This window comes from Hibiscus syriacus, unplaced genomic scaffold (assembly GCF_006381635.1).
Source record: "Hibiscus syriacus cultivar Baekdansim isolate YM2019G1 unplaced genomic scaffold, ASM638163v2 tig00110986_pilon, whole genome shotgun sequence".
Taxonomy (NCBI): Eukaryota; Viridiplantae; Streptophyta; class Magnoliopsida; order Malvales; family Malvaceae; genus Hibiscus; species Hibiscus syriacus.
In genome coordinates this window covers 52,556-76,756 of record NW_024062940.1, presented here as the reverse complement: position 1 = coordinate 76,756, position 24,201 = coordinate 52,556, and the positions used below count along the sequence as shown (strand labels likewise).

Here is a 24,201-nt window from a genome sequence, read left to right as displayed (position 1 = left end):
TAAACGCCAAAACCAGGTAAAGTGCATTTACTTTTTCATTAGGCAAACATCAGTACCAATACAATGGCTCCAAAGGGAAGGAGCCCTGATTTCAGAATATTTCTTCACCGTTTGTCACTAAAGGCAAACTGCATCAACTTTCTTCATGCATCATTAGCAATAGTACTAGTTTTATTTCTTTTTCTTTTTATGTTGATTTGGTGAGAGCATATACAATGGTGTGGTTGCAGTGGTGTCCCCTCGGGTGATTATCTTGTAGGGACTAGGGGTGTAAACGAGCCGAGTCGAGCTCGAGTATTGCTGAGCTCGACTCGAAAACTCTAAAATGAAGTTTGACTCGACTCAAAAACTCACGAGCTTAAAATTTTCAAACTCAACTCGAACTCAAAATCCTGAACTGAAGCTCGTGAGCATCTCGAAATGAAAAAAAAATTCTTAAACTTAACTCGATTGAAGCCTCAAACTTAAACTCGAACATGAACCTTAAATACATGAAATCTTGATGTATTTTTAAAAAAATCAATACATAAATATTAATATTATTAATAATTTATTTTTTAAAAAATAAAATCTTAATATATTATATTTTCGAGCTGCTCACTAGCTTTTAGAGCCGAATATCGAGTAGCTCGTTTCGGCTCGTTAAGAACTCGAGTTGAACTCGAGCTCGAGTCCATTCGATCTGAGTATTTATCGAGCCTTGATCGAGTTGATCTCGAGTAGCTCGTGATCTGTCTCATCTCATTTACAACCCTAGTATTTTTCCTTAAATTTTTTATCTTAATGTTCATTGAATCCTTTAGTTGACATGTTTCTTGACTCGATACACATTACCACTTCTTGTGAGATTTGAGCCTAAACGAGCATACATTCTTATTCTTGCTTATTTGTTTGATTTAGTGTGTCTTATTGATCTTGACATTCTAGAACTTGTGATTAAATGCATATCGAGACCACATATTGAAACTTGATGCTTTAAAATAATTAAGGCACTTAGGATTAAACAATTTCCCTACCCATTTATTCATTTCCCCTAGTGAACCCCTTTGAGTTTTTACCCTTTTCTATGTTTTTTTACCATATTACAAAACCCGAAGCCTTATTTATTTATTCTCTCCTATCTTGTTAACCTTGTCGAGACATGAGATAGATTTGCTCCATGAACAAAAAATTAAGAGAAGAAAGAGAAAGCAGTTCGAAGAAAAAATTGGATCGAACAAAAAAAGAAAAAAAAAGAAAAAATATATTTGGTTACGCTTCCTTGAGTGTGTTTACTTTGTTTGATTCGTAGCATGAACTCATATATTTTACATCTCTTGTCTTGACCATTGAACCTAATTTTTCGACCTTTTCCCTACCCCAAACTAAGCCCCATTACAACCTTGTTAAAGACTCTTTGATTATATGCATCTTGCTCGAACGAGTGGTGGAGACTTTATTTTCTTACAAGACTATGGTAATATCCTTATTAATCCTGGTTTTGAGCAATTTCTTTTACCCTAAACACTTTGAGTGATACTGAGTGAATCTTTGTTCGGTATTGAGTCTTATTACATTGAAATTGATGGATGATTGGAATATTTTGGCTTTTACTTAAAATTCTTACTAGTTATGCCTAATTACTTAATTGTCATACTGTTTTCGATACTCGATGTGATCATTAGCTTGTTTGGTTTTCCTTGGTACATTGTGAGGTAAAAAATTAATGATTTGAGATTTTTACAATTGATTAAGGCATGCTTGAGGATAAACATTCAGTAATTGATGGAGAATTTGATGAGTGTTTTATTTGTTTAATATTTTGCTATTAATTAATCATGTTACCTTTTTATAGTGTTAATTTGGGTTGTTTTAATTTGAATATGTGCAAGAATCTATTTTTCAAGAAATAACAACTAAAAGGCAAATTAAACATATTTTCCTATTTATTTGAGAAAAGTCGGTATCAATCATATTCAAAGTTCGATCCAAGCACAAACTCTGATTAAATATTCCAAGTAGAAAATCAAAGAAGAAAAGCAAGGTGAACCATAATTCTTTAGAAATTTAAAAGTTGTAATTGAATTCAAACATTTGAGATTTTATTATTTTATTAGGAATTTAGTTTTCATAGAATTTTCATTTAGGATTTTTAGTTTGTTAGAATTAAGAGTTTGAATATTTTAAGAGTTAGTATTTTATTTTCATTACGTTAACTCAAGACTATAAATACCCCTTAGTGGTAAAGCTTGAGAGGGGGTACAAGTTTACAATTCAGTATAGAACTGGTTGTGGTTTTTTTTTCTGTTTTAGTTTATTTCAATAAAATTATTTTTCTTCTCCTTATACTCTATTTCTACACACCAAGTACAATTTCTACCATGTTTGGCTAAACTTTTCATTAGCTGATAGTTGAGCGACAACTCAATCAAGTCTCGTGAGAATCGAAAAGGTACTTAACATTTTTAGATTTCTTTCTTGATTTTTCTTCAAACAATGAGAGATAATAGACCTTTCTTTAGCATCTCAATATCTTCAATCCAAGGAATGTATAAAGAACATTGGTTTGTTCGACGTTGTGATTTACAGTTGGGGAGGAGAATCGACTTGTAGGAAACTCAATTCCCTAAGAACAATCTTAGCGACGGTCCACTAAGAGAAATCAAGATCGGGTTCGATTCTCATCGAGACACTATAATCCGAGCACATACTTTTTCAGTTCAAAACCAGCATTGACATTAATATCTATAGTCAATATTAATCAAAACAATGGTTAATTTTCAAGGATTGACTTTGGAAATCAATTTACAAGAGAGAAGATCAAATTACAAAGGTTTGACCTTATATACTATAACCGGTAATTATCCGAAATAAAATTTATTTCAGTAACCGAGACAGATTAAGGTAGAGTTATACAAGAAGTCCTGAAACAATAAAATAATAAGAAAAGCCATATAAAGATGATATTGAGTCATCATAATGGTGGTGATTTTCATGCAGCAGGGAAGGGGTTGTTTTTGCTTTTGGCACTCCTATTTGTCAGTAGAGATCAGCCTTCCCCCCCCCCCTTCTTTTCTTTTCTTTTCTTTTCTTTTCTTTTCTTTCTTCTTCTTTTTCCTTTTGTTCTTTCTCTCTTTCCAACATGGACTGTTTTACAGTTAGTTCATTTGAGACTTTGAAAGACGTGTAAACCAGGTCCCTCTGGTCCTCCCCCATTAAAAAAGAATAAAAAAGAGAAAAAACCTATATAGTTGATGTTTTTTTTTCCTTTGGCCTTTCTCCTTGCAAAGAACTTGACCAGTAGGCTTCAAGTAATAATGATGATAATGATGATGTCTGTAAAGAATTTCCTTTGTTCTGTCTTGAATTTTCTCGTTCTTTTGCTTCTACCCATGATGATCCTGGTTGTCAGGATCAGGCCAGAATGAAGAGTACTTCAACCATTCAGCTTCTTGTGGGTTTGTAATGGATGATTCCTGTTCCAAAAAACAACAACAAAACCCCATGTTTAAATCATGAAAAATAGCAACTTATAATTAGGGTTTTAACCTAAACACAACAAAATGAAGAAGCTGCCTTTTCTTGTCTTCTCCCCATTTACAATAATAAAACTGTTTGTTGGTGTATCTATCTCAGACAAGACATGATAATAGGGTTTTTTCATGCATGTTGCTATCATCCTCACTTTAAATTTCCTGTCCCATGAAATCCAACCAAAAGAATGTTATCCACTGACTAGCTGCTTTCTTTGCTTTTGAAACCCAACAAGAATTTACAGCACTTGTAAACCAGCATGTATTCAAATGAAAACCAAAGGAGGTGTAGGGGATAGTAGTCTAGGCTTTAGTTCTCCAACTGCTTTTTTTTTTGTCCTAAGGAGAAATATAAAACAAGATTCTATATGTTTTCAGGGTTTTATTTCATTTGAAGGCCTCATGGTTTCACATTCCGATATGTTTGATTTATACATAACACGCTTACTAAAAAAATCCCATCAAAATTGCTGAACATATTTAGACAGAATGATAATTCGAGTATCAAAGCGGGTTTAAGAAGTTTAAACACTAAAGTGAGAAAATGGATTAAATAATCCAAGGCTAAAATCATGAATAAAGCCATTAATTATGTGAGAAGAAAAAGCTGTGCACTCTCTTGGACAGCACTTTATTGTAGTATGATAGCTACGTGCATCTCTTTACAGGATGCTGAATGCCATGCTAAAACTCTGGTGAAGAAAAAGAAAAAAGAGATAAAGAGAACGAGAAAGAGAAAAGAACTCTGTCTTCTCTCTTTATTTCAATAGATATGTATGTATGTATTTAATACATACATGATACACACACATATATATATGAGTATTATATGACAAGAAGAAAGTTCATGGATTTCAGAGTCAAAAAGTTGATACTCACTTCTTTTATATCTGAAGATGAAGTGCAACCCATTATTAGTTCCTCCAAACCTGATGAAGATCTTCCTCCCAGCTTGTAATGTTGCTCCTGCTGTTGCTGTTGTTGATGCTGTTGTTGTTGTTGTTGATGATGCTGTTGCTGCTGCTGCTGCATTTTTGTTCATTGAACAGATATATATAATGAATAATAAGGATTAAAAAAAGTAAAAATCCCAGAGTTTCAGTTTCTGCATGCATCCTATAAGTAAAACATTGAAATGAAATAGACAGGTGGAAAAACAAAAGCTTCAGCTTAATAAGTACCGTACTTAATATGTAAATGTGGCATGCATGTGTAAAACACTGTCATTTTGTTCCTGCTGAGTACACGGAGATTATTTACATCAGAAATCTGGGTTTTTTTTTTTTTAAAAAAAAAGGCAAAGTACCACTCAGATTTGTGACTTCTAGAGAAAGTTACTATTTACAGTGAATTGTGCATGAGATATATTGTTTGCACACAATGTGAGCTACTGAGCTTGTTTAATCTGTTGGTGGAATGGAGGTTAATTAATTTGATATACAATTATGATATATGTATGTATGTATTACCCGGAAGCTTTCGTTTTGAAGCATTATCCTGGAGACATGGAAGGGATCGTCGTTGAGAATGATGGAGGTGTCGTGGAGGGGAGGTGGAGAGATAACGGTGGAGATAGGATGCGACGGCGTGCTAATGTGGAAGGCCGCCGTAGCCATCTGATGATGCATGTGTTGTTGTTGGTGGTGGTGGTGGTGATGTTGCTGATGATGATCGTGAACCATATGATGATGCCGGAGATGCTCCGGTATCTCTTCGCAAGTTCCTTGAACCGAAGCTTCCCTAGCGGCCGAAGCTTCTCCGATCCCCACCTGTAAATAGATACCTCAAAAGAAATGTAAGCAATTCACTAAGAAGAAAGAAAAATATAAGCAACCCTAGATAGAATTTGTCAAGTTGATGGATAAATGGCATGAAGCAAAATGGTACCTCGTTGAAGCTTTTTCTAAATGGGGTGAAACTGAAATGATCGAATTTTAACTGTTGGATATCCACGGTGGCACCGGCGGCATAACTCGATAAAGCTGCTGCGACTCCGGCGACTTCGTCTGTAGGAGAGATTGCGTCGACCTTTGAAGAAGAACAACTCCCGCTGCCACTATCTCGTATGCTATTCGGATCACTGGCAATGGCATTGGATGCTTCGGCGGTTGTCGTCGTCGTCGTTCGATCGGACCAGTTGCACTGCCTCGGTTGAGTCTGATAGAATATCTTGGACACCACGAGCTCTCCTTCCTTCTCTTCCTCCTGCTGGCCGAGATGGTACTGGTGCATCACCCAATTCGTCTTCTCCGGTTTCCGATTCTTGCCGAAATTGGTGTAGAGGACAAGGATCTTCTTGCACCCTTTCTGCTTGCCGTTCACCATCACCGGCCTCGTCTTGCCGGTCTTATGCCACCTCGTTTCTCCGCCTTGTAAGTCGCATTCCGTCTGGATTTTCCTACGTTTTCGTGTCCCGGTGGTGTACGCCTTTGACGGTCTATGGAAGAAATGCCTGCTCAACCCATCTGTCGTTACTCCTACAAGAAATCAAATCCAAAAGAAATCAAAGTTAGGTTCGCTTAGGTGCAACGAACTACAATCAAACAATGCATATTCTATTTATATATATATATATATATTCTGAGCTACCTGGGAGTTTCTCAGGATGGGTATAACAAATACCATCTTCTCCTTCAATGGTGGGGATGAATTCATCGATTAAAGGGTGAGATTTCATGTCTTTAGCTTCAACTTTAGCTTCAAGGTGTTCTATCAGTTCTTGGTCGGTGGGATCAAATTTAACTCCGGCAGGTAAACCTAACCAATCCTGCAAATTTACATGATTTCAATCAAAAACAAGTTTCCTTCAAGATCAAAAAGGGGGGAAAAAAGGGCTTTGAAGCAAAAAGAACATGAATCGTTACCGGTTTTCCTTCAAGTTTGTGACCGCAACCAGGGCACTGCTTGGATCCGCACAGTTGATGCTCTTCGAGCTTTGCATCGATGAGATCGGAGCTGCTGACGGACCCCAAGTTACTCGTGCTCATATCGCTTCAATCTTGTGCGAAATAACCGGCTTTATTCGATGGTAAACTACTCATGTCCCGGTTATCTTCTTCTCTATAGAAAACACATCAATCAAACAGATTGAAAACACCGAAACCGAATCAAAAAAAAAATCTAAGCAAAACCCAGACGAGAACTACGGTTCAAGAGAAGATATCTTCCTTCACTTTCCCTCGAGAAAGATAGAGAGGGAGAGAGAAAGAAAACCGTGACACAGTGGGATATAGAGAGAGATAAAAAGCCAGCTGATGCTTTAACCACTTGGGGCAAAAAACACCAGAATACCCTCACTTTACCTGAAGCAAAAAAGAAGGGAAAAGTTGTCCCTTCCTCAGCTACAAACACTCAATCCAGCCCCCCTTTTGCTGAATCAAGTGAGCTCATGGCGGTTTAAGAGAGACAAACACAAAAAATTGAAAAAACCCAGGTGGCTTGCTCTAAAGCTTAAGGATTCTCATACAATCACCTTTGTTTCTTTAAGCTCTTGACTAGTAAAGCAAGCAAAAGAAGGAAACGGTCTTCATAGCTGTTACTTGCACACATTCAAAAGCATGGCAGCTCCCCTTATCTGTATCTATATACTTAAAATATATATACATATATATATACCTTTTTCCATACATAAATATACAAAACAAAGCTTATATATATATATATATAGTATTGAGTAATACTCTTCGAATTCATTGGTTAAACCATATGATGACGGACGTGGCATTAAAAAAAACCTTTAAGTGAGGAAGACGATATATATATATATACATACATATACGGGGAAAACCACAGTTGTTTATTTTTAACATATATATAGAGAGAGAGAGAGAGGTGATTAATTAGGAGATTAGAGAGAGACCATATGATGAGAAGAGGGATTTAGTAAAAGGGAGAAACAAGGATGAGCAAAGAGAACGAACGAACTCACATGGGTTTTGAGATGGAGTGGTGATGATTATTCCTTTCGCCATTACTGGATTTGAGAGAGAGAATTACGGGGTTGCTTGATATACAAGGCAAGGGAACAGTGTGTGTACTCGATGGATCACCAGTTCACCACCGGCACACCCTCAAACAAGAAACGAAGATGGATATTTTATCGGCAAAAAGGACAAGGGGTACCTATACTATTTTAAAAAAACTAATATGACCCTCATGTTATTTTTTCTCTTAATCTGGTCTTCTAAAGAAAATAAATCCAACGTGACCCTTTGACTTATGGTTTTATCGTTGAACGTTACGGTGTTGATGTTGTGGTTCACGGTGCTGACTTGACAGTCTAAAGTGGCATATTGACATGATGTATGACATGGGAGATGGACTACTCAAACATGACAGACGGAATATCACATCATCATCGTGAACTGACACTCTAATATTGTAACGAGCAATAAAAAAACGTTAGTCAAATGATCATGTTGGATTTATTTTTTGAGTTAGAGAGTCATTGATAGAAAAATAATACGATGGTCATATTATTATTAAATTAATATTCTTTAAAAATTAATTTCTAAATTGATATTTTTTTTAATCACGTAAAATAAGCAATAGACCAAACGTGTTTTCAAAAATATTTTTTATCGAACGTGTCTTTATTTACGTGATATTATTATTGTTAGAAGATTTTATCAAAACAAAAGAAACAGAAAAAAATTAAAATATAAATAGTTATACAAATTTTATCAAAAAAAAGAAATGTATATATTATACGTGTCGAAAATACATTTTTATATTAATATAAATAACTTTTACACAAGGCCCAACCATCTTCTGATTTGATCTGATCAAGCCTTAACCTTATAGCATAATTAGGGTAAAATTGGTTCAATAAACCAAGCGGGTAAAAAAATTTACTCAATAGGTCAACTCTTAATTTGGGATCTACGTCAAATACTATAACACAAAATAAACTCGTCATGTCCACACGACGAGTTTATCTAAATAATACATTTTATTCGATTTTGTTATATTAAGATGACAAATTCCAACAAAAAAATATTTTATTAGAACTCGTCATGCCCATGTGATTAGTTCCAAGTTATTGTAGAGAATATTGTAAATCTTAAATTAATTTGGAGATGACATAATATACCATTTTTTTTACTAGTCTAACCCATTAGGTCAATTTTGACTACAAGTAGACCTTGTTGTAAGTAGGGATGGAAATTTCATCCACATCCGATGGGTTTTGACTCGATCAGATTTGATCGGGTCGGATATTTTTAAAAATGGGTTCGGGTCGGATTTTTAAAAAAAAAGTTCGGGTCGAATTGTGTTGGATTTTTTAAGGGTTGAAATCGTGTCAGGTCGGGTTCCGATGGAATGTGAAAAAACTCTGACCCGATCCGACTCGATGACACTAATATAATCTCTTTAAAATTTTATTATTATTTTTAAATTAAATCCTTAATTTATACTTGATCGTGTTGGAATCTGGTGAATGATATATATTTTCGGGTCAAATCAAATCGGATGTAAGATATAAAATTTTTGAATCAGATCAAATTTAAGTGGATGATAGATATTTTTAAGTCGGATCTGGTTGATAAAAACCCGACCCTAATGGTACCACTTGCCATCCCTAATTGTAAGGGAAGTTTGAAAGAAAGGGGAACAACTAAGTGGGCCCAATTTATAACAGATCAAATGATGGTTAAGGCTTCACGTTCATAACATTTATTCAAGGGCCGAATAATTCTAGTAAACATAAACATAAACATAAAAATAAAATAAAATAATTGCTTCTTTGTCCCCATTTTTTAATTACTTTCTAAGATTATTATTTGATACATTAACGATGATTCGATTTTCGCGAACGATTTAATCCTAACATAATATATCATCAATTAAATAATTAAGGGTACATGACGATAGATTATAATTGTTTGTATTTATTTTTTTAATAATGTATCCAATTATTATTTAACAAAATATTTGAATATTAGATATCAACATAGATACATTGAGAAGCATATTTAAAACTCGTGTATCAAATTTTGAACAACTTAGATTTGATGTGTTAAAAATAATAAATAAAATGTTACAAACGGTCAATTTTTTACACGACAAATCCAAACTATCCATGCAACATGTAGACATGTGTTTAAAATTTGATTCGAGAAATTTAAATATGTTTCTCGTCGGATCTAAGTTGACATTGAATACTCAAATAATTTGTTAGACTAACAAAAACGAAGTATCTGAAATGATATTGTTAGTTCGGAGAAAAAATTAAAATATTTCAAAATCGGGGGATTAAAATAGCATATGGGCATAGTTTAAGGATGCTTATGTGCAATTAACTCTACTATTTTTTTAAAAGATTTGATTTTACATTTTTGGAGAATAATAAGGGCATCACCAACGCTGCAATAATGTGGAGATATTTCCAATGTAGAGTGCTCCAGCCCTGCACCACATCTATCTCCAGTATAGAGTATTGTTACAGTACCGCACCACATCTAGCGTGGTACTGTAGCTCGCGCTAGAATTTTTTTTTTAATTAAAATATATTAAATTATAAAATAGATAAAAATACATTGAAATTAGATAAATAATCATACTATTATTTTTTTTTGTAATTTTTCTGATTTTTTTTTATTTTTTTAAATTTACAAAATTAATATTATAATAGTTAAATAATGTGAATAAAGTAGAATTGATGGTAATGTAGAGATAGCACTGGAGATGAATTACTGTTTCATATTTAGAGTAGAGATAGAGATGTTGTAGAGTAAAGATGAGGACCGGAGATGACCTAAGGCTTGGGCCAAAAATAAGTCAAGTTGTGTGATGTGAGCAAAGCTTAGAGGTAGATTAGGTTGTCCCAAATGGAATTTCAATTGAGGGACTTAAATAGCTCTTTTTGATTAGTGATTTTCCAATATATATATAGGGGTGATCGTTCGATCAAGTCAAGTTGATTCAAAATATTTTTAGTTATTCGAGTTGACGAGTCTTATTTTATAACTCAAAGTTGACTTGAAATTTTTTCGAGTCAAGTCAAATTTTTGATTTTATATTTAAATTTAATTGTAAATATTTACAATATTATGATATTTTTATTCCAATTTAAATGATATTTTATAATCATATACAATATTTTCAATACATATATATATTTGTATTTTTTTCATTTGTGAATTATATATATCATACAAAGTCGAGAGATTTGACTCAAACTTAAAAATTAATCTATTAATCACTAAAAATTTCGAGTTATTCGAGTAGTATTTTACAACTCGATTTGAACTTGAATTTTTTTAAGTCAAGTCAAGTTTATGAAATTACAATTCAATGTCAATTCGAGTCGAGTTTTTTCAAGTCGAGTCAATTCGGAAAAAATCAGTTTTCCAAGTCAAGTCGAGTTTTGCTCACTCCTATATATATATTAACTTCTATTATGTAAATTTTTTTTTAGTTTTACATCTTTCTAAGACCGTGAATTGAGAGAAATTGATGGCTGAGATTAACTCCTTATTTTTTTCATTAAATATCTTCACGTTTGCCATGATTAATCTTAACCTTTAATTTTTTTTTCATTCAATGGTCCTAAAAAGATGTAAAATTAAAACAATGTAATTGGATCCTGCATATATATATTAGAAATAATTTCTAAAAATACATGGTAAAAGTAAACAATGTGTTTTTACTTAAATACCATTTAATAAAAATTATTTTTTGATTTAATATTCATTTTGATTTAATATTCATTTTGATATAAAAATACGATAGAGACGAAAATGATAAATTAGATCTATTACAAAGACAAAGATGACTCTTAAACTATTCTTGTTTTATTTCTCGTAACGAATTATTGTCCGACCATCGTAGATACATGGGCATCAAAACGATGCGTAGTTGAGCTCTTGTTTTATTTCTCATAACAAATTCTCGTCGTCTTCGTAGTTGAGCTCGGAGCAAATGAGCTCGAAGGTCGACTTTTTCATCCTAAATGCCTTCTTGAATTCATCTTCCGGATAATTGGGTTCGTCACACTCATCCCACAACAACCTTTGACCCAACCAAACTCATTTTCTGTCCTAATAACTGAATTCGCCGTGGAGCTAGAAATCTTTCGCCTTGCACGGTCGTCGAAGTGAATCTTCATCGTGGTTCGAGCCTTTCTCTTGTGGGTTGAATCGAAAATGGGTTTTCCATCGTTAGAACAACAACCATATTCTTCAACGAAAAATCTCTACTTTCATTGTCGATCATGAAGAACGTCGATATTATCCATTTTTTTGTGGAAAAAATAGTGGAGCGAAAGAGAAAGAAGAAATGAGTGTTTGAGCTGGAGAGATGAGTATTGCATTTCAGGAAGAAGAGATTAATTAAAATAGATTAATTAATTTCTTATTTCCATAAATTATTTTTTAATATTAAAAAATATCTCAAGTGATATTTTTAATGGGTTAACAATCAAACTTAACGGTCCGTCACGAATTGACTCATTTTGAGTAACGGAAGGAAACATTAGGCAGCAAACTGGAACCAAAAAAAGGTTAAACACTAAACTGAAAAAACGACATAGTTTAGACACCTTTTGTATACTTAAGCTTACTAAAAATAACGACAAACTATAATCACTTTATGAAGTTGTGACAAGTTGTTTCTTCTCAAACTTGGCAAGTTGTTTATGTCATTGACGTTTTAATCTTACTAATTTTAACACTGATATTTAAGTTTAATTGCAATTATGTTATTCCGTTGTTAATAGTTTAATGACACGATGATGTTTCAAAACGATGCCGTTTTGGCGTAATTTTTTTGATGTTAAAAAACGATGTCATTTTGTTAGTCATTTGATAAAAAATTGTTTTTTATGGGACTCGAACAAAAGATCTTCATGAACTAATACTAAACACCTAACCACCAAGTTAACTTAAAAACTTGTTATATTCTTAACAAAACTAATGTATATGTTATTGTTATTTTCAGGATTGTAAACATTTGCACCAAAATGACGTTTTGGTGAGAGAGCCACACCAGCAATGTCACGGCACAGAGATACCATGTCATCATGCCGTTAAATCATTAATGGTGGTGGCATAATTACAATTAAACTTAAACATCAGTGTTAATATTGATAAAATTGAAACGTCAGCGGTATAAACGAAACCGAACATAAAGAGGAGTGATATTTGAAGCAATTTATCCTAAAAAAATCGATTTAACATCAAATTCAAATTAAATTGTATCCCTAATTAAAATGCAGTGACTGCTAAATTCTAGGTGGGTCTTAAGCGTGAGGCCTGAAGTCACTGATCTCCCCTTCCGTGAAGCCACGTGTGTCAATGACTGCTATTTATTATTACGGTAAATGACACAAATCATCACTGAACTTTACTTCTCTCTTTTTTACTCACTGTATTTTGAATTCATTCAATTTTCTCACTGAATTTAACACAATTAGTATTTTTGATCACTCCGTCGTTTTCTCAATAAACGACATTATAAATGAACTGTTATATAGATGCAAACCGATGTCGTTTTGGTGAAAATTTTATTTTTCTAAAACGACATTGTTTTAACGCCGTTGAATATTTAATGACGGAGTGATAAAAAATGCTAATTGTATTAAATTCAGTGAGAAAATTGAACATATTTAAAGTACAGTGAGTGAAATAGGAGAAATAGTAAAATTTAGTGATGACATATGTAATTTACCCTTATTATTATTATTATTATTATTATTATTATTATTATTATTATTATTATTATTATTATTATTTGAGACGTCACGTTACCATGTGAGCTCTATTTCATTTGCCTGTATTGGACAAACGCATGCCAGCATACGACCATGGGACAATGACCATGTAGAAAAAGAATTCATCATGGCATGGAGATTAGTATACTCTAATACATGTTATATTTGAATATTTTAAAAAACAAATAAATAATTACTTTTACGATAATTTAATAGAAAGTGCTTATTTTATGAAATAGTCCTCTGAGTATAGAGCTTTATCTTTTTTGTTATATTAAAAGTTACAAAATGGTCATATGACTATTAATATGTTATAAATTCATCATTTTTGTTAAAAATGATGATAGTTTGAGTTGAACGTCTAACTTAGATTGTCATTATTTTTTAACAAAAAAGTGACGAGTTCATAATATATGAATAGTTGGGTGATCATTTTGTAACTTTTAATAGTTGATAGACTCAATAAAGCAACATCTTTTAATCAAGGAACCATCTTATAACTTTTAATAGTCGAAATACTCAACAAAACAATTCTCTATATTCGGAGATCATTTGTGTATTACACCCAAAACAAGTATAGGCATGGTGATTAAAAACAAATGGCAAAAAGGCATCAGAGGTCTATATACTTTTAAAAAAAATCAATGTGACCCTCCTATTATCTTTCTCTCAATGTGACCCTCCAATTCAGAAAACAAATCCAATGTGACTTTTTGACCAATATTTTTCATTGTTGACGTTATGGTTCTGATGTGGTGGTTCATGGTGATGACATGGTAGTCTATTTGTCATGTTTAAGTTACCAATTTAACACATATGACATGTCATTTTCCACGTAATCAACCACAATGAACTATCATGTCAGCACGGTGAATCGCTACATCAATACCGTGAACTACCACATCAGTACCGATAAACGACGAAAAACGTTGGTCAGAATACTACATTGGGTTTATTTTCTGAGTTGGAGAACTACATTCAGAGAAAAAAATAAAACAAGGGCCACATTGATTTTCTTTGCAAAAGTATAGGAATATATGATACCTTTTTACCAAAATAAAACAATTCAAAAAGTAAGTAACCAAATTAAAAAATTTAAAATTGAATGATTGAAACATAAACATGATCAAAATTGAGGAATAAAAAAAGGTGTAGTTTTCCATTTTATTAAACATGTAGTGAGCAATGATTGGTGTTGGTTTAGATTCTAATGGCTATAGCCTATGGCTACAGGAAGAAGAAGAACGTCCATCCAATGTGCGTAATCACACCCGAAAAGAAGCCAGTTTTTCTAACCAAGAAATAAAGTCGAACCTTCGTCTTCATCACTGTGAATGGTACAGTCAACACAACCTGGGATAGGAAACCAATAAGGAAAATAAAAGGCAAAGCCCTACGATTGTGAGCTTCTTTCGCTTTTCTCTAAGCGTCAAAACCACACAATCAATCCACGAGAGGGGCGGAACCAGGTTTTCTCGTAGTCAAACAGCTAATTCTCCTATAAATATGGGGTTTTCTCGTTTTTGCCTTCGTTTCCAAGAACTCGTCCCCATGTCCCGTTGAATGGATTCTCTTCTCTCCCGTTAAATCTGGGTATCTTTAATTTGTGAAAGTTGGTTCGGTTAATTTCGGTTCTTATTTCGTTGTTTGAGCGGTAGTAGCAGCAGCAGCAGCAGCAGTAGTTCTGGTGGTTTGAAGATTGAATGTTCGATGGCTTCTTCCGCTTGGCCTGAGACACCTAAGCCTAAAATCATTACCGGTCCCGGTGGTTATGTTCTTGAAGATGTTCCTCACTTGTCGGATTACATCCCTGATCTTCCCGTGAGTATACTTTATTTGTTGCTGGTGAAATGGCTTTTGAAAAGTAAAAGCAAACTAACTTTTCATAAGCTCGATTTCCCAGTATCTTTTTTTTTTTTTCTGGGCACAAATTACAGTTCTAGATTCCATTTTTGCATTTATATCTTCTAAAGTAATTCCTACAAGTCTATATCTGATTTTCTTTCGCCTTTTACATGTAAGGTTTATACCAATCCGTTGCAAGACAATCCGGCATACTCAGTTGTTAAGTAAGCCTCATTTCACAGCTCTTTACACACATACATATATTCTTTGTCGATTCTGCTATTAATTGAATCAATTTCCCTGTTCCACCAGGCAATATTTTGTCCATGTAGATGACACCGTTCCTCAAAAGGTTAGCCTTTCATTCAATATCTGATATATCTATATCTATGTATATCAACATATATTCAGATATAGGTATGAATCCAAATATTAGAAGAAATTAAAAAAAAAATGAAGTATACTCGTATGGGGTATGTACTTTTAATATAGTTTTCGTAGTTTTCGTATATTTTCGTGTCTTTACAGATTGTTGTTCACAAGGATAGTCCCAGAGGAGTGCATTTCCGACGAGCTGGACCACGTCAAAAGGTATGCATTTAACACTAATGTATGAAATGTGGAATGGTGGGACTCTAAATCGTGTTTTTACAATGATCTGTTGGGTATTTGATGGTTTCCTAGGTATATTTTCACTCTGATGACGTACATGCCTGTATTGTAACCTGTGGTGGTCTTTGCCCTGGACTCAACACCGTGATTAGAGAGATCGTATGCGGCTTGTACCACATGTATGGTGTGAAGAAAGTTATAGGGATAGATGTAAGTGATTATCTGGCCTCGAGTTTGTTCCTTTTGGAGTAAGAGAAGTTTTTGAACCATTAATATAATTTCTGGCTTTAAATTGCTAATAAAAACATCCCATCTAAATGAATTAATGAAAACATATAGATACTTGCTCTATGGACTTCCTCATTAAATGTGTCAACCTACCATTTTCATGGTGATATGTTTTTCACTTGGTTAGATGTTTTATAATAAATGTCTTCCATCATTGAATGAATTTTGTGCATTTGCAGGGAGGATACAGGGGGTTTTATGCTAAAAATACTGTGCATTTAGATCCCAAGGTTGTCAATGATATCCATAAACGTGGTGGAACAATCCTTGGAACATCACGAGGTGGGCGTGATACCGCAAAGATTGTTGACAGCATTCAGGATCGAGGGATTAATCAGGTCTGATAGAAACACTATGATATTTGTGGGTGTTGCCAATAATTTGAACTATAATTAGTTATTATGATCAATACATACCAATCTAACTAACATATGAGTGTCTGTGGTACCGTAGGTTTACATTATCGGTGGAGATGGAACTCAGAGAGGAGCATCTGTTATTTTTGAGGTGATTCTATGATAGGATATGCAGACATTGATTTTCTAGGCAAGTTTACGCGTATTGAAAATAAAAAGTTTATTCCATAATTTACAGGAAGTTAGAAGGCGTGGTCTTAAAGTTTCAGTTGTTGGAATACCTAAAACCATTGACAATGATGTCCCGGTAATCTTCTTGGCTTGTATAAAATGTTATTGAACCAGAACCTGTTAGAAATTGCAACCTATTTTATTTGGTTACCACTCGGTCTCTTAAATTTGTTTCTTTTTCATGCATGATAGGTTATTGACAAGTCCTTTGGCTTTGATACTGCTGTTGAGGAGGCTCAACGTGCCATTAATGCTGCTCATGTTGAAGCTGAAAGTTTTGAGAATGGCATTGGCCTTGTGAAGTTGATGGGTCGCTACAGTGGTAAATTTCTTGTTTGGTATCTCTTGGAAGTGTTAATCTTGTGAAGTTGATGGTTTTGTTCCTTTCATTTATGCTTTTGTTCTAAAGAGGAGTTTACATTCCCTTTTTATCATACTTCTTCGTTTCCTGAAACTGTTAGATTGTTCATTGTTTTTATTCTTAGTGCAATCTAACCCTCAGTTATATTCAGGTTTTATTGCAATGTATGCTACCCTTGCAAGCAGAGATGTGGATTGTTGCTTGATACCGGAGTCACCCTTTTATCTTGAAGGACCCGGAGGACTTTTTGAATACATTGAGAGGCGACTTAATGAAAATGGCCACATGGTTCTCGTGATAGCAGAGGGTGCAGAACAGGAGCTGCTTGCTGAATCAATTACACAGAAAGATGCTTCAGGAAACAAGCTTCTCCAGGATGTTGGACTATGGGTATCACAAAGGATCAAGGTATGCCGTATAGCTTCGACTTTGCAACAGTTCACATACATGTAATGATTTAGAACATGGAAGTTTTTGATGCGACATTCATTGGTTTTTGCCTGTCATTTCCAGGAGCACTTTTCAAAAGAAAGGAAGATGACCATAAACCTCAAATATATAGGTCAGTCGAATAAATATTTAAGATTCTCTTTGAAGATTTCATTTCTCAAGAGGAAAAGAAACCATAGGTCTTTTTCAGTTGAAGTTACTAGGTAATGGCTTAAGTTGCTGAACATTTTTCTTTCATCTTCTCGCAGATCCTACTTATATGATTCGTGCTATTCCAAGTAATGCATCTGACAATGTTTACTGCACACTTCTTGCTCAAAGTGCTGTTCATGGAGCAATGGCCGGGTATACCGGATACACAAGCGGTCTTGTCAACGGCAGACAGACATACATACCTTTCTACGTGAGTTTGAAATGAAATAAAGAGCTTTAATTTGGAAATTTAGTTAAGAAAATCAATGTTTTATAATACATAGTATTCGGAGAATGTTATTTTAGTACCCATTCTGCAATGTGGAACCTTTCTGGTTCTCTGAATGCATCATCTCTTATGGTGGTCAGTTAATTCCAATGTTCAGGTTCTAGTATTCCTTGTAACACTTGCATTCAATTCTTCGTTGTACACTATGCTATATCAAAAGTCTCTACCAAAGAATTTGCCTTTATTTATGTGTGTATATATATATATATATGTATGGACTTCATAAAGGTGGGGATATAATTAAGAGATGGATGCAGCTGACCTTAAACCGTGTTTGATATTTTGTGTGCAGCGGATTACTGAGAAACAGAACAAGGTTGTGATAACAGATAGGATGTGGGCAAGGCTTCTGTCTTCAACGAATCAACCAAGCTTTTTTCACCCCAAGGATATCATCGAAGATGAGGTCGATGAAGCAAGTCCATTGTTGGATAATGGAAACTGCAACCCCAGTTGAAGTTGATAGTTTACCAATGCTCACGTGCAGTGCGTAGATTATAATAAGTAAATTAGCCAGCTGCCTAGTGTTCTTCCATACATCCTAAAATGATCCTGTTGTGTTCTATTCAGCATGCTGATTTTCAGGTTTCCGGCTTGAATTTTTATCAACTTCTGTTTGGGTCTCGGACAGACCTTAAGCTTGAAAACTTTATTAGATCTTTTATTTACTTTATTTTAATGAGTGTTATTATGTTTAAGCTTTATTTACGACTTGGAATCTGTTCTAATAGCAGCCACAGCCTTGTTTACATATTGGTCTAACATGCATCATAGTTTTTGAGTTCTTTGTAATCGACTTATTTGTCATATCTTTTTTGTTATTAATTGGCAAAAGAATCCGTTGATTAAACATTTAACGTAGTTGATATCATTGTCATCGAATACTATTAAACATTACAGGTTCAAGTGAACTTAAGAATGGCTTGGTCCTTATCTGCAACAAGCAAGGGCAGTGTCATCTTGCCCACGACGATGGAATAGCTCATCTTCGAAGGCGAGATTGTCCGCAAGGGGCTATGTTCACACCCTCCAACAGGCTGTTTATAATTCCTCCATTGACATATACTGCATTTAATTTTTCTTTAGTGGCATATTGCTTCTAGAACTGATGCTTAGCCAGATATTCAAAGGCCTGCAGGCTTGTCATCTTTTCTAGGGTCGCTAACAGCAGTTAATTTTCCATGAAATATGTACGAATCCTTGCCGAATTTACGACCTGCTACTATTGGTTCTTGGAGTGTTTGAACAACAAACTGAACGATAGCTCCACCTGACTTTGGCTCCAGCTGATGCCCCTTCGCTCTCAGGAATATCTCTGTCTCCTCTGCAAACTCGATGTGATCACCATCGATGCAAGTCCAGTTTTCATACGAAACTACATTTGGAATTAACTGCAGCAAACCAAAGATGAAGTTGATTGGATAACCTTTCAAATTTAACTATTATATCTTAGTATTTGATCGAATCATACCTTGTGGTAGATCCTTGGATGTTCTACTGCAGCCAAAGGTTCCATCCCCAAGGTAAAATGATTTAGAAAAACCTGGGTTACTGCTGGTATTATGTTCATTCCGCCACTGCCACCAATGACTCCGGTCAGCTGATTATCTTGCCAAAAGAGGTATTAACTTTAGTGAAAGGGACAAGACACGTAGATTTATCGGCTGCACGATCGTACTCGGAATCTCTGAAACCTTGGTAATAATAAGTGGTGTCATGGAAGATAGAGGGCTCTTGTTTGGTCTAATAAAGTTAGCCGGAGCAGGAGGGAGCATGTCTGGGGATATCTCTGTTGGTGCTGAGAAATCGCCCATCTCTTTGTTAATGATAATCCCGGTGGAAGGTGATAGCACTCCAGCTCCGAAAGGGTAATTTACAGTGGTGGTCATTGATACTGCATCGCGTTCAGCATCCACGACGCAGAAATGGCTAGTTCCGTGGTCTCTAAGTTGACTCCATCTGGTAATGAAAAGGATTACAAAAGCTCGGAAGCTCCATTGACAAGAATTTAAAGGGTTTGTTTGTATACCATACATACCTGCACATATAATAGCTTGCAGGGAAAGTTGTGTCGTCGACTATCTTTTCCTGGATTTGCTTTGCATAAGAAATAGAAAGCATTTCGGATACATATTCGGTTACGTTAATGAAATCAGGGTCACCCAAGTTCATTCTTTCAGCAAACATGTGTTTCAATGCTTCGATCAGGCGATGAAGTCCTAGATCGCCCTTTGCGGCATTGGCACTTCCATAGCTGTCCAAGATGTTCATGACCAGAGACATGCCAAGTGTTCCATATAGTGTAATTCATCACATTTGCAGTCATTGCATCTGTAATTTCTACCTTGTAATTCCTTAAATCCTCCATACCTGTCTACATCTTCGACCATTTTTTCTCCGATAGTTCCGTTATATAATGCTCCTGGTCCATGTTCTGCCAGTTCCTCGAGGCTGTGTGCCAGCTTGACATTGTAGCACTTTTCACTTGCTCGTAACAACTTTCCCTCTGGTGCAAACACCTGCCTCTCGAAGCAATGTTTAATCCGAGGTACGGTTCAATGACGAATCCGTCTTTAGCTAGTTTAATTGCAGGCTCAAATAATGTGTTCCAATCTAGTCGACCATATCTCAACCAAGCTTCGTGAAGGCCAGCGATCTCACCGGGAACTCCCATCGACAATGCGCCATGGTACTTAGCTCTCATATCATTCTCATACATGATCTGCAGCTTAACAATAACAACATATTAGCATGCACAATCAAGACACAAGCTAGGAGCCTGGGCTCGAGTCCTCTGCAAAGGATAATATTGAGAATGATTGTTGAATTGGAATAAGTTCGGCAGCGGATCACGGGATATCAGTGATCTTCTCTGCCTAATGAACGGGGATGCCGATCTGAAATTGTTTGCCGTGCACCCTCCCCAAGTTTAAGTTTCAACAAAAATACACTCATAAGGGTAGATTGACACAACATGAACTAGAAAATCGTTTGCTGTAACTCGATCATGTGTTGAGCAATACTTAATGCCTTGCAATTGAAGATTCAACTAATAATGGATCAACTCGTCTTAGAAACAACATAGCCAAAAGAGAGAATTCCGAACCTGCGAAGAGGCTAACGGAGCAATTTCTCTCGAGTCGAAGGCTTGAACTTGTGATGATGAAGACCAAACAACCATGAAAGCTCCACCTCCAATTCCGCTAGCCATCGAGTAGACAACTCCGACGCACAATGTCGTTGCCACTGCCGGCTGCCGGCTGCCGCGTCCACCGCATGCCCACCTTTTTTGAGCATAAGCACCCCGATTTCAGAACAACGGCCATCGTCCGCGGCAGCAAGTCCGTGCTCCGACTAGACACTATGGGGGCCACTAACTCCAACCCTTCTATCATACTTGTTCCCTCCTCTAACTAGCGAGTAGCTAAAGCCATCTCCGAGTATTATCAGCCCAACAACTGAAACATACACCACATCCCAGCATCAAACGAAGCATACAAGACATGATCATAAAACTAAATGAAACAAGAAGAATCTTTATCCCTGTACTGATATAATCATGGTATCAGATCACAAATAAGACATGGTTATATTCAAAAGGATCAAAAAAGAAACTCTGGGTATTATTTATTAACATTTGGCAGAGCAACTGAACACACACACACATATATATATATATATATATATATGTTGACTTTGATGAAATGGACAAGAGCAGGGCAATTAAACCTGGAAACCCAGAAAGAAAACAGACAGACAAAACCAGTCTTTGATGGGAAACATTAAACTACAAGAAATTACAAGATGAAAAAGAAACTGACTTGAAAAGGTGACACAAACAAGGAAGAACCGGAGAGCTGTGTTCCATCGATTGTTTCTCTTGTTGTTCTTCTCGTTTGGCACCAAAGCTAAAAGGGGAGCTTCCATGGGAGAAATTGTTGCTTGTTTTCCCAGAAAATTTTTGCAAAGCGTAGGTGTGGAGAATGCGGGGTAGTGTCAACCCTTTAGGTAAAATTATGTATATACAAAATGTAAGATCGAATCACCAAAAAAGAAAGCGCAAATATCACGAATCAGATATTAAAAGAATTTGAAGTGGGGAAGCAAGCGAGTTGGCTCATTGCTAAGTTGAGTCACTGGATACTGGATTGGAGGGTTGGAAAAGATTCCACTGTCTGTTGCCCATAAGAATGAAATATTTTCGGTCCAATTCTACCAGTAGTCCATGCACTATGTTTATTTTGTGGATTTGATATATATAATCTGATTTGATCAATTTTAGTTCGTGTGTTTTTCGGATTTTTAATTTTCAGTCCCAGCTCAAATAATGTTATTAGTGGTGAATAAAATTCAATTCGTCAAAAAAATATTTTTATAACTATGAGTTGTTCGAGTGATTCGATTCAACTTAAATTTTTTATTCAAGTTGAATTTAAATAATAGGAAAATCAAAAAATTAAAATGATGTTGTTTTGATCTTTTGCTAAATAATTTAATTATTTTATAATTTTATCATTAAATTCCTTCTTTATTTGATTATTTATTTGTCTAAGGTTTATTTTTTTTATTAAATTTAAACCGCATGCTTTTTCACAACTTCAGAGTACATGTTAGTATATTATATAAATTTAGATGATTTTGATTTATTAAATAATAGGTAAAGTACATGGCTGGTCCCTCGATTGTAAGACACTCTTTTATTAAGTCCCTTGATTACTAAAAGTTACAAAATTGTCCTTCGACAATTGAGTGTTGTTTTATTGAGTCCCTTGACATCAAAAGTTACAAAATTGTCACATGACTATTCATTATGTTCCAAACTTGTCCTTTTTTGTTAAAAATTTGCCAATATTCTGAGCTGAACGTTAACTTGCTAACTAGATATGATAAAATCTGATCCCAGAATCTCAAATGACTCAGTCGTCATGTTAACGTCTACCTTAGACAACCGTCAATTTTTTAATGGAAAATGATGAGTCTGGAACATAATGAATAGTCAGGTGACCATTTTGTAACTTTTGATAGTCAAGGAACCCAACAAATCAACACTCTATAGTTGGATGATCTTTTTGTAACTTTTAATAGTCGATGACTTAATAAAGTACCCTATAGCCGGGAGCCATATGTGTACTTTACCCTAAATAATATTATAAATCTTGGTATAAAAAAATATAAATCATTGTATTCAAGAACAAATCTACCTTAGCTCCATGGAGGAAGCTTTCTCAATCCTTGGATGTTATTATTTACTGATTTTTTGGTTATACTACGAAATATTTAGAATAATCGAAATTCTTTTGTTTACGGTGATAGGTTATAACCACCTTAAATCTTGATAACCAATGCGAAGATTCTACATCAAGGTTAGTTGAAAGCGATTGCTAAGGAGAAGATGGAGCATTGTTCCAGCATTAAGGTGGTTAATTGAAGGATGTGGTGGGTTGTGCTCGATGGATGGCTCCTATTGTGGAGTGATTAAGATAAATACCGACGACGCTTATGATGGTACTAAAAGGATATTTTTTTTGGCAGATTTCACCCGACACTTGAGCTCTTCCTCGGTGCTTCACTCTGAGTTATGGGGTGTTCTTGATGGCCTGAAATTGGCGTGGCACAGAGGTTGCTGTCATCTTCAACTGTGGTTAGATTGCATGGAGGGTTTTGAGATGGTTTCACCGGCCAACCGGGATAGTCCAATTTCTTTAATCAATAAAGACCGAGAGGTAGATCTTAAATTCATCCGACGAGAAGCTGATATGACTACTGATTCTCCAACCAAGACTAATGGTATCCCCGGTGACCATCTTAAAGTCTACGACAGTTATCCCACGAAGCTTCTTGTTGTTTTATTATCTCCTGATGCTTTTGCTCCGCTTTATCTTAAACTTTGCAATCATGCCTAACGTTTTGGTGGTAGGCTCATTTCAATCGCTTGTGTTCACTTATGTTTGTTTACGTTCGTTTATGTTAGTTTACATTCGTTCATTTATATTCGTTCATTTGTGTTCATTTATCATTTAAATGAACAAACACAAACAAACTACATTCTTAACGAACAAACACGAACAAGTAATTTTGTATTTGTTTATGTTTGTGTTCGTTCATTTGTTCGGTTAAAGTTAAACGAACGGACATGAACGTACTTCATTCGTGTTCGTTCTATTCGTTTTACTACGGCTGTCGGATCAGAGGGGGTTAACAAAGTAAAAATTGTTACAGTTAAATTAGTGTATGAATACCGTTTTCAGAGCAGTTAAATTAGCAATTCCAATACATAGTATTTCCAAGAGAAATTCCATCTTACTGGAAAATAAGATTAAAATCCACACACAAACAAATATTTGGAGCTGAAG

At 35.0% G+C, this 24,201-nt stretch overlaps 2 protein-coding genes and 1 pseudogene across 4 annotated transcripts; 1 reads left to right on the top strand and 2 right to left on the bottom strand.

Annotated features, from left to right (window-relative positions):
- Window positions 1-2,978: 2,978 nt before the first annotated feature.
- Window positions 2,979-6,514, bottom strand: LOC120148736 (NAC domain-containing protein 75-like). Of its 3 annotated transcripts, none has more exons than XM_039161767.1 (6): window positions 6,377-6,514; window positions 6,102-6,279; window positions 5,400-5,989; window positions 4,982-5,281; window positions 4,392-4,538; window positions 2,979-3,455 (listed from the first exon to the last, which is right to left on the bottom strand). In XM_039161767.1, exons 1-6 carry the CDS (start codon window positions 6,497-6,499, stop codon window positions 3,366-3,368), a joined length of 1,428 nt encoding a protein of 475 aa, XP_039017698.1. In that variant the 5' UTR covers window positions 6,500-6,514; the 3' UTR covers window positions 2,979-3,365. The 3 variants fall into 3 exon arrangements, with proteins under 3 accessions (XP_039017698.1, XP_039017699.1, XP_039017700.1); XM_039161768.1 differs by having other exon boundaries at window positions 4,392-4,535; XM_039161769.1 differs by having other exon boundaries at window positions 4,392-4,532.
- A 7,958-nt stretch (window positions 6,515-14,472) lies between these two features.
- Window positions 14,473-18,447, top strand: LOC120148724 (ATP-dependent 6-phosphofructokinase 3-like). The gene is made up of 13 exons (XM_039161754.1): window positions 14,473-15,045; window positions 15,247-15,293; window positions 15,382-15,421; window positions 15,598-15,660; window positions 15,754-15,891; window positions 16,149-16,307; window positions 16,423-16,476; window positions 16,564-16,632; window positions 16,749-16,878; window positions 17,069-17,325; window positions 17,431-17,479; window positions 17,616-17,770; window positions 18,141-18,447. The coding sequence occupies exons 1-13, from the start codon at window positions 14,935-14,937 to the stop codon at window positions 18,303-18,305; spliced, it is 1,437 nt and encodes a 478-aa protein (XP_039017685.1). The 5' UTR covers window positions 14,473-14,934; the 3' UTR covers window positions 18,306-18,447.
- A 305-nt stretch (window positions 18,448-18,752) lies between these two features.
- LOC120148745 lies at window positions 18,753-21,775 on the bottom strand (annotated as a pseudogene).
- Between the last annotated feature and the right edge of the window lie 2,426 nt (window positions 21,776-24,201).